The 17407-nt window shown below is 40.7% G+C and overlaps 1 protein-coding gene across 2 annotated transcripts in view; it reads left to right on the top strand.

The window, feature by feature from the left end:
* Window positions 1-17407, top strand: part of erc1b (ELKS/RAB6-interacting/CAST family member 1b) — an 850092-nt gene that overhangs the window by 788975 nt on the left and 43710 nt on the right. For both annotated transcript variants that reach the window (XM_060839426.1, XM_060839431.1), the window contains one exon: window positions 13143-13334. In XM_060839426.1, coding sequence (XP_060695409.1) covers window positions 13143-13334 — 192 coding nt within the window. The remainder of the gene's footprint in view (window positions 1-13142; window positions 13335-17407) is intronic.

Here is a 17407-nt window from a genome sequence, read left to right as displayed (position 1 = left end):
GATGAGGTAGTTAGGAAAAAGAGATATTTGGTCTTTTGCTAACTTCTATCTGCTCCTTTTAAAGGCTTGAGTTCCTGATAGTCATTTAATTACAACTGGACAAATGTTCCGCATGACCAGTTTTGGTTCCTGACTTGGAACTGGGGCTCCCTGCAAGGTTCATAATTTCTTTGAGATCCTGCAAATCATGTCTTCTAGCCAGCTAGCCCCACTATTGAGTAGCCTGACTTCACTCTATTCCCCACCTCCCCATTTGGTGAGGAGAGGCTTCCTTAACAAAGATGGGTCTGTGGAGTCTGGAACTTTCCTAATGCTAATTTCACATTTCCACAAAAACACAGCCTTAAGTATGAGAAATTGGACCCATTAGCATTTAGTGTTTTGGAAGTACAAATGTCCATACAACTTTAAAATGGTGTCCGTGGCACATGTGTACATGTTGCATAGCAATCATGCTGGATGCAGTATTGGTGCAGATGTTAGCACATGGACAGCCATTAAAACAAAGAACAGCAGACAGATCATGATCTTAAACAGTGTGTAAGGCTGATTTAACATCAGTAGTACAATCGAGGTTCTCAGCAGTTCAGATAGTGCCATCTCTTAATTTTGAATTCAATATTGTGAATGTCACAGCAACGTCAATGTATATTTCCCATTCCTAATTGCCCTTGAGAAGGTGGTGAAGAGTTATCACCTTCTTGAGCTACTGCTATTCAGATAGTGTAGCTGCACTCAGTGCTGGTTTGTTTCTTTCCTGTTGTTATGATTTTACAACTGTTCAGTACTTTCTGTCATTACTTCATGTTGCAGACATCTCCAGGGAGATGCCAAGTGCTGAAGGATTGTTTGCTGACTACAAGACATCTGCACAAATAATTGCTCCCACACATTGATGCATTAGTAAGAATTGTCTTTTCAATATGCCACAACTTGTAGAATGAACAGAATGCTGCAGAGAGAAAGAAAAGTTGCTGAAAAAGGGAGAAGTGGAAGAAGGGTTCTGAGCAGAAAGCCATATCTGCCCATAGGCACTCAGAGAGGAGTTTGCCTATCCGAATCCTCACAAGCAGAATGGATAAATGTTAGGATGTGCTATTGCTGAAAGTCAGCACAGAAACAGCAGGCCATGTCAGATTTAAACCTTTTGTGGTGTAAGCATTCTGTGATGTCCTCATTTAACTCTACCTTATGTTGCAGCTACAACTACAATCTCAAGCAGGTCAAGCAATGCTATGGCTGTGAAGGTGGCTATGTTGATAAACATTTATGCAGTTAGTTCCTTCTGGGCTGGAGCTTGAGATATTTGCTGCCTCCTTGCATATGAAACATAATAAAAATTTGTTATTCAGTAAGAGCCAACTACATTTCATTCATATGTTTGTTTGGTAGTACAGAACTTGAGTATTGCTGAAAAGAGAAATCATTTTCTTAAAACTTTTCATCTTGTACTCATCAGGACACTTCACAAGAATGCTAACTCAAGGGGGAAAGCTTCGCATTGGTTTTATCCTGTGAATTGGTGATATTGCAAATTGTCTGGTTGAGTGTAAGACATAAAGCTTCCACAAAAAAAGTCCTTTCTCAGCAATACATTTCATTAATTTCAATATTATAATGAACCAGGCAGCCTCACATTGATTTACAATTTTAAATTTGATCCTGGCGACCAAGTATCCCATGTCTTTGGAAGCCTAGCAGCTAAAAAGATGAACAATTTATGCAGAATGATGTTGATCTATTCTCATTTAGTAAGTAACAAAATTAACAATTTAGTTAGCTCTGTCTAACCACTTTGAGTTCCTCAATCTTACTGCCCTACCTTGAATATCTGATTATCTGTGAGCTACTCATGGCAGATCAGTTTATTATTAGTCTTAATGTACAATTTTGGGTGGGACTTTGCAACCTTCCACTCAATGGGTCAGAGGGATTTTGTAGCCTTGCAATCATTGAATGCCCTGAGGTGTGTTAATTAGCCGGAAACAGAACTTCTGCCCCCAACTCAGACAGAGTTGCCTAAGAGCCCTGTCAACTAATCTGATTCCCGTCCACCAGACTGAAGATTGAGGTCAGGCAGCAAGCAACCACTTAAGATCCCAATTGAAGTGAGAACACACGGGTCACCTATCCCACACACAAAACTCTGCCGGTTGGAAGATTGTGCATGTCTGCTTTTAGTTGGTCACATCACAATTCATATGTCAGACTTTTCTTTGGGCACCAAAAGTCAATTGGAAAAATCAGTTCATACCAATCCTCAAGTAGGAAGCAGGAATTTTGTCCAATAATTTATATAGAAAGGCGTTCCACAGTGCTTAACATGGAAAGACAACTAAGTCAAAGAGCAAGCAATTAGCAAGAGTGAATAGAAGAGTGGTCACAGAGAGGGTTTCCTGGATGATGTTGGAGGAGACAGATGGAGGGTGTTATTGAGGGAATTGTAGCTGAGGAGGTTGTAGCTGCCGGGATAACTGACAGCAGTGTCGAAGAGAGAGGAGTATACATAAGAGACTGAAATTGGGACAGGTGTAGTTGAGGTGGGATTATTGCAGAGGAGGTTCCTAAAGAAGGACAAACCTTAGGTTTGAGACATAAAGTGACCAGGAGGAAGGACAAAGGAAAATATTTTTTAACAAAAATCAGTATTTTGTTTTTGATTATTATGGTAAACATTTCTAAAAATATTTTGAGTATAAAAGGTAAAAAGAAATTGAACATCTGGGAGGAGTTGCTGTATGATTCAGAACTGGAAGGATAATGTTAAGGTACTAGCTGAATGGGTTTATTAAGTCCAACAATGTGAGAATAATGGTTTCACATTTATGCTTCCAACTTTTAAAACCCATGCTTACTTGGAGGAGAGCATGAGTCCATGCCAGAGCTAGGTAATCAGGCAGACCTTGATACTATTTTATTGCATGATAATTGGGTTGTGTCTCATTATTGAACTCATAATTTTACTAGCCATCACTATTGAATGACAGTATTTTTGATCTTTGTGAGTTGAGAGGACTATTATTAACTTAAATTATAAGGACTGTACTGCTAGGATTGCACTGACGTTTGCCACATTAATCAACTGAAAATCGAACACAAGTATTCAGCAAATCCAAAGTAAGGTAGTGCAACTTATTTATTAGTAGCTGGTGGAAAGTAATTAGTTTAGTATGCTCTTTCAATATGCTACCCAATCAAAGACCATTGAGCTAAGAGCTCATATGGTGCATGCAGATCAATACGGTAAGTGAAGAAGAAATGGTTTGCGATGCCTGGGTTAAGTCACTGTTCTTTTCAATTCTGCGCATGTAGGTTGGAACTGTCTGAAATGAATTTGATAAACAATTTCTCTTTCTATTGTTATAATCTCAGCTGATAGTAACACTCAACACTACTAGACCCCTGAGTGAAACCTGGCTTGATAGGCATGTTTTACGTTTGTAATTTGTTTATCATGGTGGACAGACAAGGAACATATTTACAAGAGGCAGTGAATTTTAACATCAGAACTTCAAATTTATTCTTCTTTCGGTATGGCTGTTACTTTTCAGCAAACCTCCCCATTCACGTGATGCTATTTCTTTTATTCATGTTTCTCCCTGAGACCTTTAAACAAACATGAAATTAATTATTTGTTAACATGGATTCTTTAAAATTCACTTCCACAACCTGCTTTTTCTGATTTTTTTTCTTCTTACTAACATTAAACTCCCTCGGAGTTCTTTTACTTTCTGCCCTGACTGTTTTGGACACAGCTAAACTTTATGGCTGCTTTTCCCAATCTTTTCTGAATGACCTGATTCTCTCTGAAAGGTGCCTGCACACTCTAATTTTCTGGATTGTTCTGTCATTCTTAAAATAACTTGCTTCTGCTTCTATCTCCCTGTGTCATAGGCAGCAGCCCAGTTTTTTCATTCTTCTACCCTTGTATTTCATTTCTCAAATACAGAATACTACTATTTTCTAGCAGCATATAATTCCTGGTCAACCTGATCTTGCTCTCCATGGTCTGCTTCATTAAAAATAATTTTAAGTCTCAACACTAAGGTTACCTCAAAATTGTAGCCGGATCCAGATTTGTATATATATTTGATAACGTGCTAAGCTTTCCAAACTTTTGCAATGAGAAAGTTTCAGAACAGAATCCAAGGAATGAAAAGGGAAAAAAGTCAGCACAGATCTCTCAAAGTTTACAGCAAATGTAAGCACAGCAAAAAAGGATGTGAACAGATCCAGTTGGTTTAGGGGAATGATGGACAATGTGAGATACTTCAGATGAAAGTTGAAAACTAAGCTTTTAAATGAAATAAAAGAAAAAATAAGAGCCCTGACACCAGCCATGGGGATTTTGTGGCAATATTTGGTGTGCACATATTATTTTCATTGTTGTAACACTTTCTCTTCACTGCATAACGTTGTTGTATGGTTGATAACCGATGTGGAGCAGTCAAGGGACAGCTGACACTTACCAGCTGCTGCATTTTCTGGTTGCTTAACTATTAGAAATATTTTTGAAATTCCACACCTTCCAACCCACATTCACCTGGAAAATGACATCAATTATGAAGCACTTGCCTCATCAGCAGCCAGGATTGATCTTATTCTGTGGCATGCTGTGTTGACAGACTGTTGTTGCTAGCTGCTCTGCAGACATGTCATTAGAAGAAGTGATGATACCGATGTTGAGCAAAAACAGAGTTTGTTTTCAAACATGATTTTCTTCCTTACAGCCCAGACAAAAGAGAAGACATTGAAAAGCCTTGAAAAGAGAAATCTTGTCATCAATATCCCTTTTATGTTAAAAAGAATTATTGTTAAGTTTAGCATTTTCAATACTTACTAATCAAATTCTAAAGCAATGTTAGTACACACCTCCAGGTTTCTTGATGCAGAGGTAGGGGCGTTACCACTCACCACAAAAAGTCCTAACTTTAAAATTTATATTGTTTATTATAATTGGAATTTTTTTAAGCAATTAAGTATGAATGCTTTATTGGAAACCAAGGTGAAGGAACTTAATTGCCATCACTGCAGTTTCATTTAGTAGTACGCGATATTGAATTATTAAATGTGTGTTTGTTCTTTTCCTTCACACTGTCATGATTAGCAATAATTTCTAGTCATCATAGTAAAAATATATCATGTTCTAAAGTTAATCACAGAAAGGAAACCAAACAGAATAATTTGATGAAAAGTACATCGGTGATGGAGATATTTTATTTAAAATTGAATGAGTAATTATTCTTAATATTTTGTATGTTAAGGAGCAGAGACTCTTCATTTTCTTTAATTGCATTTTCTTTCCTATTTCATTGTTGACTTCCTTCATCCCAGACAATGTCTCTGGCTTTTAAGACTTGCTGCTAAGTTGTGTAACAATGCTTCTCCAAAATTGGTTGTCAGGTTAATGTCTTAAAGAGAACTATGCTCATTCCTATTTAAATCTTCTCTCTCTTCCTCAGAAAAGTATCAGGTCAAAAGTTGCTACCTACTTGGGGCAACATAAAAGATTTTAGGAACTTACCAAAGGTGAATTGGGATGTTCCCAATCAATCCATATGAGGCAAATAGTTCTCAAAACAGTTCCTTACATAATAAGGAGGACAGTGAATGCTCCCAAATATTCAGAAGAGTTTCATATCCAGCCACAGAAAATATACATTTCAGGCTGTAGTGACAGATGAAGGACGAATGTATTTGTTGCTGACAAAGCACAAGAACACATGAAGGTAATTAGTTTTGCCTCATCTCTTCACAAAATCAACCATGTGTCTACATTTATTTGAACTGTAGATACAACCATAGTTAAGTCCAACTTCACTCTTTTATATTTGTCATAGATCATAGAATCCCTAGTATGGAAGCAGGACATTCGGTCCATCAAGTCCACACTAACCCTCTGAAAAGCATCCCACCAAGATCCATTCCCCTACCCAATCCCTGTAACTCTGCATTTTCAACGGCTTATCCACCTAACCTACACATCCCTGGACAATATAGGGCAATTTAGCATGGCCAATCCACCTAAATTGCACACCTTCTGGACTGTGGGAGGAAATCCACGCAGACAGAGGTAAAATGTGCAAACCTCATATAGAAGGTCACCTGAGGGTGGAATTTAACCTGATCCCTGGCGCTGTGAAACAGCAACGATAACAACTGAGCCACAGTGCTGTCCTCTATTACATTGCACTCAATCACTTTCTGCTACTATACTCACCTCCCAACAAGACTCATACGTTACTGCTCTCACTCTTGTCTGCAACGTCTTCATTCACCAAGTTTCAAACTTCACTATCTGTGCAAGCTCTCTATGCAGCCTATTCACTTAGTAGGGCACCCCACCACTGTTCATCTACCTGCACCAGGACGAATAACTATGCCACCCATTTCATCTCAGCCAATTCTTCCGTTTCTCTCATGAGAGAAGAGGACAGGGCAAACAGAGCCTGTACAAATGAAGAGGTGCCCAAATTTAGGCTCTACATCCAAAGAGAGTAGTCTGACCCTTGCAGCAAAAGGCCAGAAGTGCTCCTGTGATGAGGACAAAACATAAATGTCCCATCAGCCTTGAAGTGCAGGTTCGGCTCCTTGAAAGTAGAGTTGCAGGTAGATTGGGTAATGAAGAAGGCACTTGGTATACTTTCTTTTATTGGTCAGAATATTGAATGTGGGAGTTGGGAGATCATGTTGCGGCTTTACATGACGTTGGTTAGGCCACTTTTGGAATATTGCATGCAATTCTGATCTCCTTCATATTGAAAGGATGTTGTGAGACATGAAAGGGTTCAGGAAAGGTTGACAAGGATGTTGGCAGGGTTAGAACATAGAAATGTACAGCACAGAACAGACCCTTCGGCCCATGATGTTGTGCCGAGGATTATTCCTAATCTAAAATAAAATAACCTAACGTATGCACCCCTCAATTCACTGCTGTCCATGTGCATGTCCAGCAGTCGCTTAAATGTACCTAATGACTCTGCTTCCACCACCACCGCTGGCAATGCATTCCATCCATTCACAATTCTGCATAAAGAATCTACCTTTGAACGTCTCCTCTATACCTTCCACCTAATATCTTAAAATTATAACCCCTCGTGCCAGTCAATCATGCCCTGGGGAAAAGTCTCTAGCTATTGACTCTATCCATGCCTCTCAAGGTTCCCCATGGTAGGCTCATTCATAAAGTCAGGAAGTATGGGATACAGGGAGATTTGGCTATCTGGATTCAGAATTGGTTGGCTGACAGAAGGCAGAAAGTGGTTGTAGATGGAAAGTATTCTGCCTGGACGACAGTGTTGAGTGGTGTCTCACAGGGCTCCGTTCTTGGGCCTCTGCTCTTTGCAGTTTGTATAAATGAATTGGATGAGGAGGTTGAGGGGTGGGTTAGTAAACTTGCAGATCACACAAAGGTTGGAGGTGCTGCTGACAGTATCGAGGGCTATTGCAAGCTGCAGCACGACATTGACAGGATGCAGAGCTGGGCTGAGAAATAGCAGATGGAGTTCAACCTGGATAAATATGAAGTGATGCATCTTGAAAGGTTAAACTCGAATGCTAAATTTAGGATTAAAGACTGGATTCTTGGCAGTGTGGAGGAACAGAGGGATCTGGGTGTGCAAGTACATAGGTCCCTCAAAGTTGTCCCCCAAGTGGATAGGGTTGTTAAGAAAGCATATGGTGTTTTGGCTTTCATTAACAGGGCGATTGAGTTTAAGAGCTATGAGGTTTTGCTGCAGCTCTACAAAATCCTGGTGAGACCACACTTGGAATATTGTGTCCAGTTCTGGTCACTCTATTATAGGAGAACGTGAGGACTGCAGATGCTGGAGATCAGAGCTGAAAATGTGTTGCTGTAAAGGCGCAGCAGGTCAGGCAGCATCCAAGGAACAGGAGAATCGACGTTTCGGGCATGAGCCCTTCTTCAGGAATGAGGAGAGTGTGCCAAGCAGGCTAAGATAAAAGGTAGGGAGGAGGGACTTGGGGGAGGGGTGTTGGAAATGCGATAGGTGGAAGGAGGTTAAGGTGAGGGTGATAGGCCGGAGTGGGGGTGGGGGTGCAGAGGTCAGGGAGAAGATTGCAGGTTAGGAAGGTGGTGCTGAGTTTGAGAGTTGGGGACTGAGACAAGGTTGGGGGAGGGGAAATGAGGAAACTGGAGAAATCTGAGTTCATCCTTTGTGGTCGGAGGGTTCCTAGGTGGAAGATGAGGCGCTCTTCCTCCAGGAAGAGGCTGGAGGAAGAGCGCCTCATCTTCCACCTAGGAACCCTCCAACCACAAGGGATGAACTCAGATTTCTCCAGTTTCCTCATTTCCCCTCCCCCCACCTTGTCTCAGTCCCCAACCCTCGAACTCAGCACCACCTTCCTAACCTGCAATCTTCTCCCTGACCTCTCTGCCCCCACCCCCACTCCGGCCTATCACCCTCACCTTAACCTCCTTCCACCTATCGCATTTCCAACGCCCCTCCCCCAAGTCCCTCCTCCCTACCTTTTATCTTAGCCTGCTTAGCATACTCTCCTCATTCCTGAGGAAGGGCTCCTGCCCGAAACGTCGATTCTCCTGCTCCTTGGATGCTGCCTGACCTGCTGCGCCTTTACAGCAACACATTTCACCCTATTATAGGAAAGGGACAGAGGCTTTGGAGAGGGTGCAAAGAAGGTTTACAAGGATGCTGCCTGGACTGGAGGGCTTGCCTTATGAAGAGAGGTTGACTCAGCTCGGACTTTTCTCTCTGGAGAGAAGGAGGTTGGAGGGGTTGAGCTATAGGGAGAGGTTGAATAGGCTGGGGCTCTTTCCCTGGAATGTCTGAGACTGAGGGGGTGACCTTATAGAGGTTTATAAAATCATGAGGGGCATGGACAGGGTAAATAGACAAAGTCTTTTCCCTGGGATAGGGGAGTCCAGACCTAGAAGGTGAGAGGGGAAGATGTAAAAGAAACCTACAGGGCAACATTTTCATGCATAGGGTAGTACATGTATGGAAAGAGCTGCCAGAGGAAGTGGTGGAGGCTACTACAAATGCAACATTTAAAAGGCATTGATGAATATATGAATAGGAAGAATTTGGAGAGATATGGGCCAGGTGCTGGTAAATGGGACTAGATTAGGTTGGGATATCTGGTGGGCATGGACAAGTTGGACTGAAGGATCTGTTTCCATGCTGTACATCTCTATGACCCTATAACTGAGTAAGTCCCATTGGTCATTCCACTGCAACTCTCATTGTAACCCCACCGTCTGTCACATTAATTACTCACCACTTCTAACCACTGGCCGCAATGGTTTCTCTCTTTGTCTTGCAAGTACCGCCAACACATCTACCGCCAACACATCCAACACAATCAGCCACTCACCAAGATGCTCCATCTCCATTTTTGTTGAAAAGAATTTGGAGTCCTTAGAGTAAACAGTGGCAAGGCTACCTCCTGTAATCCCCACACCAGCTCATGTACTGATACATTACTGAAAACATCAGGCTTAGAAAGTGTGGGGCCATAATCTGGTGACTACCTCATTGCGAAAGTGCCACAGCTGGCCAAAAAAATTTCCCAGACTATTGGCACTCAGAGAATTGCGGGAGACAAGGCACCTGATCAGACCCAGAAAGGAGATAACTGAAATAACTCCACAGTGTATCCCATAACCAAGTCCCCCTTCATTTAAACTTGGAGAGTCCCTGACACTAATCCAGCCTCCTCAGAGCCAATTTCCAGTGAATGTAACCTCTGATATTCCTGTTTATATTTGTCAGCCAGGGTTCCCTAATGGGACCAGGTTAACAGCCCCAATCAGATAACTCATATTCTATGAGGTCCCCTTGGCTGCCCACATTAAAATCACTACATCCCTCCCCCGCATTCAGGACATAGGCTGGTTCTTTTTTGTGTTTTACCACCACGTCAGATTCCTCAAACTATGCCTCTGATACAGGCACAGGCAACGTACAGTAGCTCACCCCTTGTGTCCAGTGTATCTTGGAAGAAATTAATTCTCCTGTTCAAACTGCGAAGGGGTTGAGATAGTGACATTGAAACCATTCAGAAGAATATTGCAAAGGTATTGGAACCGGATAGCAGGCATCGTCACGGGCCTGGCCCTGACAACCTTTCTTGCCTGCTGTCCACCGGCCATTGGGCTGCTCGCCCAGTGTCATGAGCCATGTCACGTTAGGATAGTCCTTTTCATTCAGTGGCCACTCTTAGTTTATGGCTTGTCTACTGCAGCCTGGGAAGAGCCAGGCACATTATAGTTCCTGGCATCGTCACAGTCATTAACCCTGCTCTGAGGCTGGAGTAACAGGTGGCAGCTTTCAATGAAGATGTCCTTAGTGAAATGCCAACATCTGATACACTGCTCACTGGGATTCAGGTAAAAGGGTTATTGTTTAAACGCAGAGTAGTTGGAGTCGCCTGCTGAATGCCGCTGAGTCCCCTTCCACTCCCCACCCCAGCAGATTGTTCTGTTATTTATCACTTCTGCTCATTCTCCCTGTCACACCACAGTCTAGGTGAATATAACTGGCTGCATGGATATCTGACAGCCCATGTGTGCAGAGGTTGGGACAGAATTCTTTAGGAAATGCTACATCACTGTCAGTAAGCTTTAGAAACTTTAAACTACTCTAGAAACCATCAAATAATTCTATAATTGCCATAGCAACTACTGAAAATCAATCAGCAATTAACCTGAAGATGGATGATAATCCCTTAAAGTAGTAACTGTGGTATCAAAGCAAGCGCTTAAAGTGAGAACCACTTCACTAAGGAGTGCTGCACCACTACTTACAGACTTGAACTTTAACCTCCAAACAATTCTACTAACCCACAACAGCCGGTACAAATCAATCATTGACTGCCCTGAAAGTTGATGATCCCGTTACATACCAAAATGGCAATACTAGTGTCAAATCACCATGATACGCATTACCACAATTATTAGTTAAAGGGATTATTAGCTATCTTCAGGTTAATTGCTGGTTGATTTTCAGTGTTGCTGATATCACAATCTACCTAGTTTGGTTTCCAGGGATGCTTCATTTGGACATGCAAGCACCCTCACTAAAATGGCATCTGGTGTGTTTCACACAGGCTGCCAATGCCATTTTGGAAACAAAATTATATACGTAATGTTGAGAAATAGATACTAAGTGGTGTACTCAGTTTACATTGGGAAATGATCAGGAGCTGCAGCTTGGATCTCCTACCTTAATCATGATAACCATAGCAGTCACAAGTACATTGATGTTGAGGCCAGCAGCTGTTATTGAACAAGTACCAATACATATAATTAATAATTTTCTTGTCAACTAATGAAGCAAAATCTTTCTTCTGGATCCTGGGTGTGAATCATTGGTGTAGACTTTGTTTCTTAGTGCGCATATGGAATTGTGCAAACTTCAAACCAATCCTTTTATTTTACATATATAAATAGCTATTGTTTACAAGCAGCTATCATTCTGACTGTAGTGACATCTTCAGTGAGATTAAATCAAATTCTGAAGTACAAAAAATACAACCCTTGAATATATTTACGTGGAGCTTTTTTAAATTCTTTCACGGGATGTGGACGATACTGGCTGGGCCAACAACTTTTGCCTATCCCTCATTACTGAGAGGGCAGTTAAGAGTCAACCACAATGCTGTGGGTCTGGAGTCACATGTAGGCCAGATCAGGTTAGGACGGCAGTTTCCCTCCCTAAAGGACATTAGTAAACTAGATGGGTTTTTCTGACAATTGTTCATGGTCATCATTTGACCCTTAATTCCAGATTTTTATTGAATTCAAATTCTACCATCTATCATGATGGGATTCAAACCTAGGTCCCCAGAACAATACCTAGGTTTCTGAATTAACAGTCTAGCAATATAAATATGTAGACTTTCAACATTTAAACTCAAATAGCAAGGAACATTAATCCTTTAGGCAAGCATTCAGTTTTGTTAAAAATAATTTTACTTCCATCTACCTTGCTTAACAGGTTATTCGAAACATTTATCACTTTGGCATTTTTAAGAAGTAATTATAGTCTCTGGTATAACTTATTTTCACTAATGTAAATGTGAGTCTTCTGTTCTACAAGCCTGATATGTTTTAAAGTAATTTCTGAATTAATGTATCCATACATCCATACCAATCTTTACCCTTATCTCACCTCTATTTGGTATCCTTTCAATATACATATGTCCTTTTTCTATCCTGGTGACCTACACATTACTCCAAATGTAGACTGGACAGTATATGTCTTAAAATAATCTTGTATGCTTTTGTTTGTGGCAAAATATCCAAGTTTTAAGTGTCAGCCTGAACTTAATGATAGTACACACATTTCTGAGTGTGAGAAGTTTGGGTTCAAGCCTGGTCCAGAAACCAGACCATTAATGGAGTACTGGGGGATATTTTCAGCTGTAATAGTAAGCCAAGGGTTGTTTTAAGAAGAGCAAAAAGGTTGTCTCAAAATTCTAGCTAACATTTATTTCTCAATTAACTCTTCCAAAAGTGGAATATTCTACCATTTATCATTTTGGTGTGTAGAAATTGGATACTACAAAGTACAGTGAAAAACAACAACCCTTCAGAAATACTTTGGCTGTGGTGTGCTTTGGAATGTCTTGAGTCATGAAAAATGCTATACAAAATTTAGAAACTTCTGTTTCTTGTTTGAGAAGAACAGTTTGGTGATGCTGGTGATGGGAACAAAGTAGAGCATTTAAGAATTCGAAATGATCAGAAGTTAAACTCTCATATTACAGGTAACAAGCCAAAAAGTTCAGAAAGGGGGAAACCTCCTATTTCAAATCATTACATCTCTGTTGTTTTAAAATGTTTGTGATTGTTTTCATGCTGCCTTGATTTTGTTGCTTTTGTTTTGGTAGGAGGTCTGTGGCTGTTCTCATGAAACTTGGGCCATTCCATAATTTTTAGTACAATGTTGGGTGTTAGTAACTACATTATTTAATGTCTTTTATTTTAGTTTTGGTATGTGGCTGCATTGCAGATTTTCTGCCTTATGTCTCTCATGCTTAAGTCTCAACGCTGTGGTGAAGGCTTCCAGAATTTACTTATTCTAATGGTGATGGCCACATTTGCTATTGCAAATGTTCAATGGTGATGGCTTGTTCCAACTTTTTTATTTCCTTCCCAGCAGATCATCCAGTCACTATTAGAACTGAACCAGAATCGCAGTAAACTGAAGCTGTACATAGGACACCTCACGTCTCTGTGTCAGGACCGTGACTCTCAGATTCTTCAAGGATTGACACCACCCCCAGCATATGGAATTGACAATGACAGGGCAATGTGGGAGGAAGAGTTGCAGAAGATGAGCTCAGAGCAGGTAGGTAAAGCATAAATAATAAATGTTCAAGCATGTTTCAGTTAATTCTGCTCTTTGTACTATTGATATCAGGGAGTGAACCTATAGCAAATAAGTTGTCAGATCTACTACTACAGTTATCAAAATAGTATAATGATTCAAAAATGTATTGAACTGATAATCCAATAAATTCGCAATATAACACTTACTTCTGCTGCTCAAAATGTTTATTGGAAATGTAATTGTTTGAAGCATTTTTTGCAATGATTCCAAAGCCAGGACTATGTTAGTCCTATTGTGATTTTATGCTACAGCAGGGATCCAATAAACTATAAAAAGCCCCAGGGTGCTTTCCTCATTTCTAATATACATGTCAACACACTCAGCTGGTCTGGTGTCACAACAGTTACAACAATATGCTACCCATTAAGTTTCCAAATTCCCACGCTATTGTTAGGAGATGAGCTGACATGTTTTCCTTTGAAGCCTTAGATGGCGGTAGCAAGAACAGTGAATTGGAGGTGCTCAAGTGTAATCCGTGATGTTTAGTGATACAGTTACATCTTGTGCCAAAGGTCCTTAAAGGGGACTAGGATGAGTTTGTTGATTTCAATACATTTGCTGATGTCTTTGTTCAAGCCAGTTTATAATAGTCATGACAAAGCAGATGCAATCACGGGATGAATTCTAGAGTTCCATGTGTTCAACACGTACTTTCATTTACTTTGACATTGATCATTGCTGATGTGTAACAGAGGAAAATAAATAAGATATTGGAGAGCATTCATATCAGTGCTGGTCCTTTAATTTTCTTAGAATATTGTTATAAATCTGCATGAATAAACACTTTTTCTTGCAAATGCAATGGACTAAGCTTCCTTGACATTCCAGATATGCAATTGAGCTGTTAAAAAGTTCTTTTTTCTTTCAATATGTAATTATTGTGAGGTAGGTTTGTGATATATTATGATTTGGGCTCTTGAATTAGAAAATGGATTTTTTAAAAAATTGATTTCAGTTTTCAGCTCTGGAAATGTGATTTTTTAAAACAAAGGTCAGAAAGTCATTTTGAGCACTAAACTGAAGACAGCTTTTCCAAGAAACCATGTGACTTAAATTAAATGATTCAATTAACTACCTCGAGAGTTAATTGCTGAATCTTGGTAGAGTTGAGTTTTATGATACCGAAACAGATGGTCAGGGGCCACAAGTAGGGTTGAGTTCAGAAGAGCAAATGTAATCATAGCAAAAGAGCTTTGTCTTAGTTTGGTAAATTCTGCAAACTGTGAGTATTTAGTTTGTAGTTAGGCTGTGAAAGTGACAGAAATCTTTAGGCTCCAGAATTAAACACACTCATTTGGGCGATCTGAGCCAGAAAGAAGTCTTTAGACTTGAAGACTAAAAAGAAATCTGAAGTTGCTTCAGTTGTCTACAGACAAGGGCTGAAAAGAATCATCTTAGTAAGAATATAAAGAGTTAAGAAAGGAGTGATACCTCCTTGGGTTGATTGTTTAAAAGGTATTGCTGGGAAGAGGATTGAATCTTTTTGTACTTTTAGTAAAATATTTCGAAATTATCATATATGTTCACAAATATTATCTTTTGTGTAGTAAATCTCTTTTCTTTAAATTAAAAGAACATTGGCAGTCTTTGTGAATAAGTTAAGTGGAGGGCCACCATGGTAATCAGACTGTAGATGTATGATCCATCAGACCCAAGTTTCACTCTGGGGTCTGACTTGTGCAGTATTACCATCAGCTGTATTCATAACACTATCCAGCATTTTGCAAGAAGTCATCACCTTCATTTATCTGGGGAACATGAAATATGAATATCCACATTTTTGATAATCAGTAGGGACTGTATGAAAAAGGTCAGATGGGTAACTATTCTTGAAATGAGTACAAAAACAGTGCAGTTTCATATTTGTAAATAAGGCTCATATTTATGAGTGTGTTACACAGAAACAGTGGGCAGAGTCTTGTTTGTTTCAAGATTTTTGGAGAGATTTCCCCTAGTGAGATTTTTTTTGTCATTTCTTACTAAATCTGCCCCATTAATGTCGAGAGTGTGGTGCTGGGAAAACACAGCATATCAGGCAGTATCCAACGAGCAGGAGAATGAATGTTTCAGGCATAAGCCCCTCGTCATTCCTGATGAAGGTCGATTCTCCTGCTCCTCGGATGCTACCTGACCTGCTGCACTTTTCCAGCACCATACTCTCGACTCTGATCTCCAGCATTTGCAATTCTCACTTTCTCCATAGCATAATTAATGGCCTACTTTTCCTGCATGATATCCTTCACATCCAATTCCAGCCCCATCTTAGCAGGCACCATTACCAGAACAACTTGCCAATCAGCAGATGTCCCAGAATTCATCAGCATTCTTTGCACCCATACCATCGAGCATTGTCAGTCGTGGGCTACCCTGTACAGCTACTGACATTTGCCCCAGGCATGGCAGACAGGGGAAATTGGCACCTCACTTGGCAGGCAGGACCTGGAGCCCCTGCTGGATGGAGTGATGCAGACATGGAACTTCCCCTTTCCCCGGGACCAGCAGAAGAGGCCACAACACCAGACCCGGTCCAAGATTGCCACCAGATTTAATGCAATCTCAGCCATCTGGAGGAATGCACAGCAATATAGAAGGAAAATCAATGACCTAGCCCTTCTACAGAAGTATATTCTCTCCAATAAATCAAACCCATACCATGCTGCTATATCCACCTTCCATTAAGGTTCATGTTCTATCACTCTCACTATTGCCTGCGACATCTCCCCGCTCACTGTCACCCAACAACTCCTGACAACATGAACCCTGCAGGACCTCTGATCTGCAAATCACCAGGCAGAAGGCAATATAAATAGGGCCGAATGTGTCTTGACCAGCATGAAGGTGCCCGACATTCAGCACTTCAACTCTGTGTTGACGCTGTAGCTTTTAGTGGTGTGTTTTGTCCTGGTTTCTCATAGAGAGAGAGAGAGAGAGAGAGACAAAGAGGTGTAGAGCAGTCTATGAAAAGATAAACAACTTGGGAGGCCTTGAGATTTTTTTTAGGTTGGAACAATAGAAATAGTCTGATTAGATATGGTCAAGCTCTCACAGATCAAGGATTTTTAGTGAACTTTCAGCAGTTGCTGTTGTAGGTTGGAAGAAATAGAAACTATTCCCCCCCTCCCCCCACACACACACACACACAGATGAAACCTGAAAGTTCTCTTCCTGGATTGCATGTGAGACGAGATCTGTTTCTGAGTTTACCTTTTTGACAAAGGGTGTGTTTATGGGATCTTACTGTATTGAGACAGTTAATTAGTAATAGCTACTGTGCCTATTATTCAGTTAAGTTTTCCAATTGAGATGTTATCCTGAATTCTTTCTTTCATTGTATTTTAACTATAATGTTTAAATAAATTGTGTTGAGTAGTCTAATCAGTTGAATTGCACCTGGAACACAGCACTTTACATCTGCCTTTACAATAAGGAAAGATTAGGGTCTAGGCTACCTTCTTAAAATATTTTGAGGGGATCTGGTCTGGTCCATAACCCCCCTTAGGTGGAGAAAACCCTGAATCTGACTGCCTGTGTAGCTTGGACTTAGATGGCATGCTTTACTTAAAGTACCAGGATCCCCAGCCTGATGGCTATTTCCCCTTGACAATGTTTCTGTGATTTGACTGAGGCCTGCTGATAACTTATTTCCTTTGTGCTTGGGCTAATGTGCATTGCAAGACCGAAGTAATACAACCTATATTTTTGGCTGAGGGATAAAGTGTAAAAAGGCAAGGCAGGGACACTATGAACATTACATTAGCTCAGAGTGAGTGAGTGCTATGGGAGCAAGTGCAGAACCCAGAGATGCAACCTGGCATCATGAGCTGGATGTGTCTCTCAGAGGCACAAAGTGTCCTTTTGACAGCATTACAATGACAGTTGCCTGTACAGTCTGAAGTGCAGCATGGAAAGTACAAAAGCACCTTTGAGTGGATCAGCAATGTGTCATGAGGGTCCTAGAGGCTAGCATATGTCAGATACTAATGTGGATGTGGGATGTGTGCGGCTGGTGCCTACTGAACATGCCCTGAGTT

This window comes from Hemiscyllium ocellatum, chromosome 19 (assembly GCF_020745735.1).
Source record: "Hemiscyllium ocellatum isolate sHemOce1 chromosome 19, sHemOce1.pat.X.cur, whole genome shotgun sequence".
Taxonomy (NCBI): domain Eukaryota; kingdom Metazoa; phylum Chordata; class Chondrichthyes; order Orectolobiformes; family Hemiscylliidae; genus Hemiscyllium; species Hemiscyllium ocellatum.
Note: the sequence above shows the minus strand (reverse complement) of the source record. Positions and strands in the feature narration are given on the sequence as shown.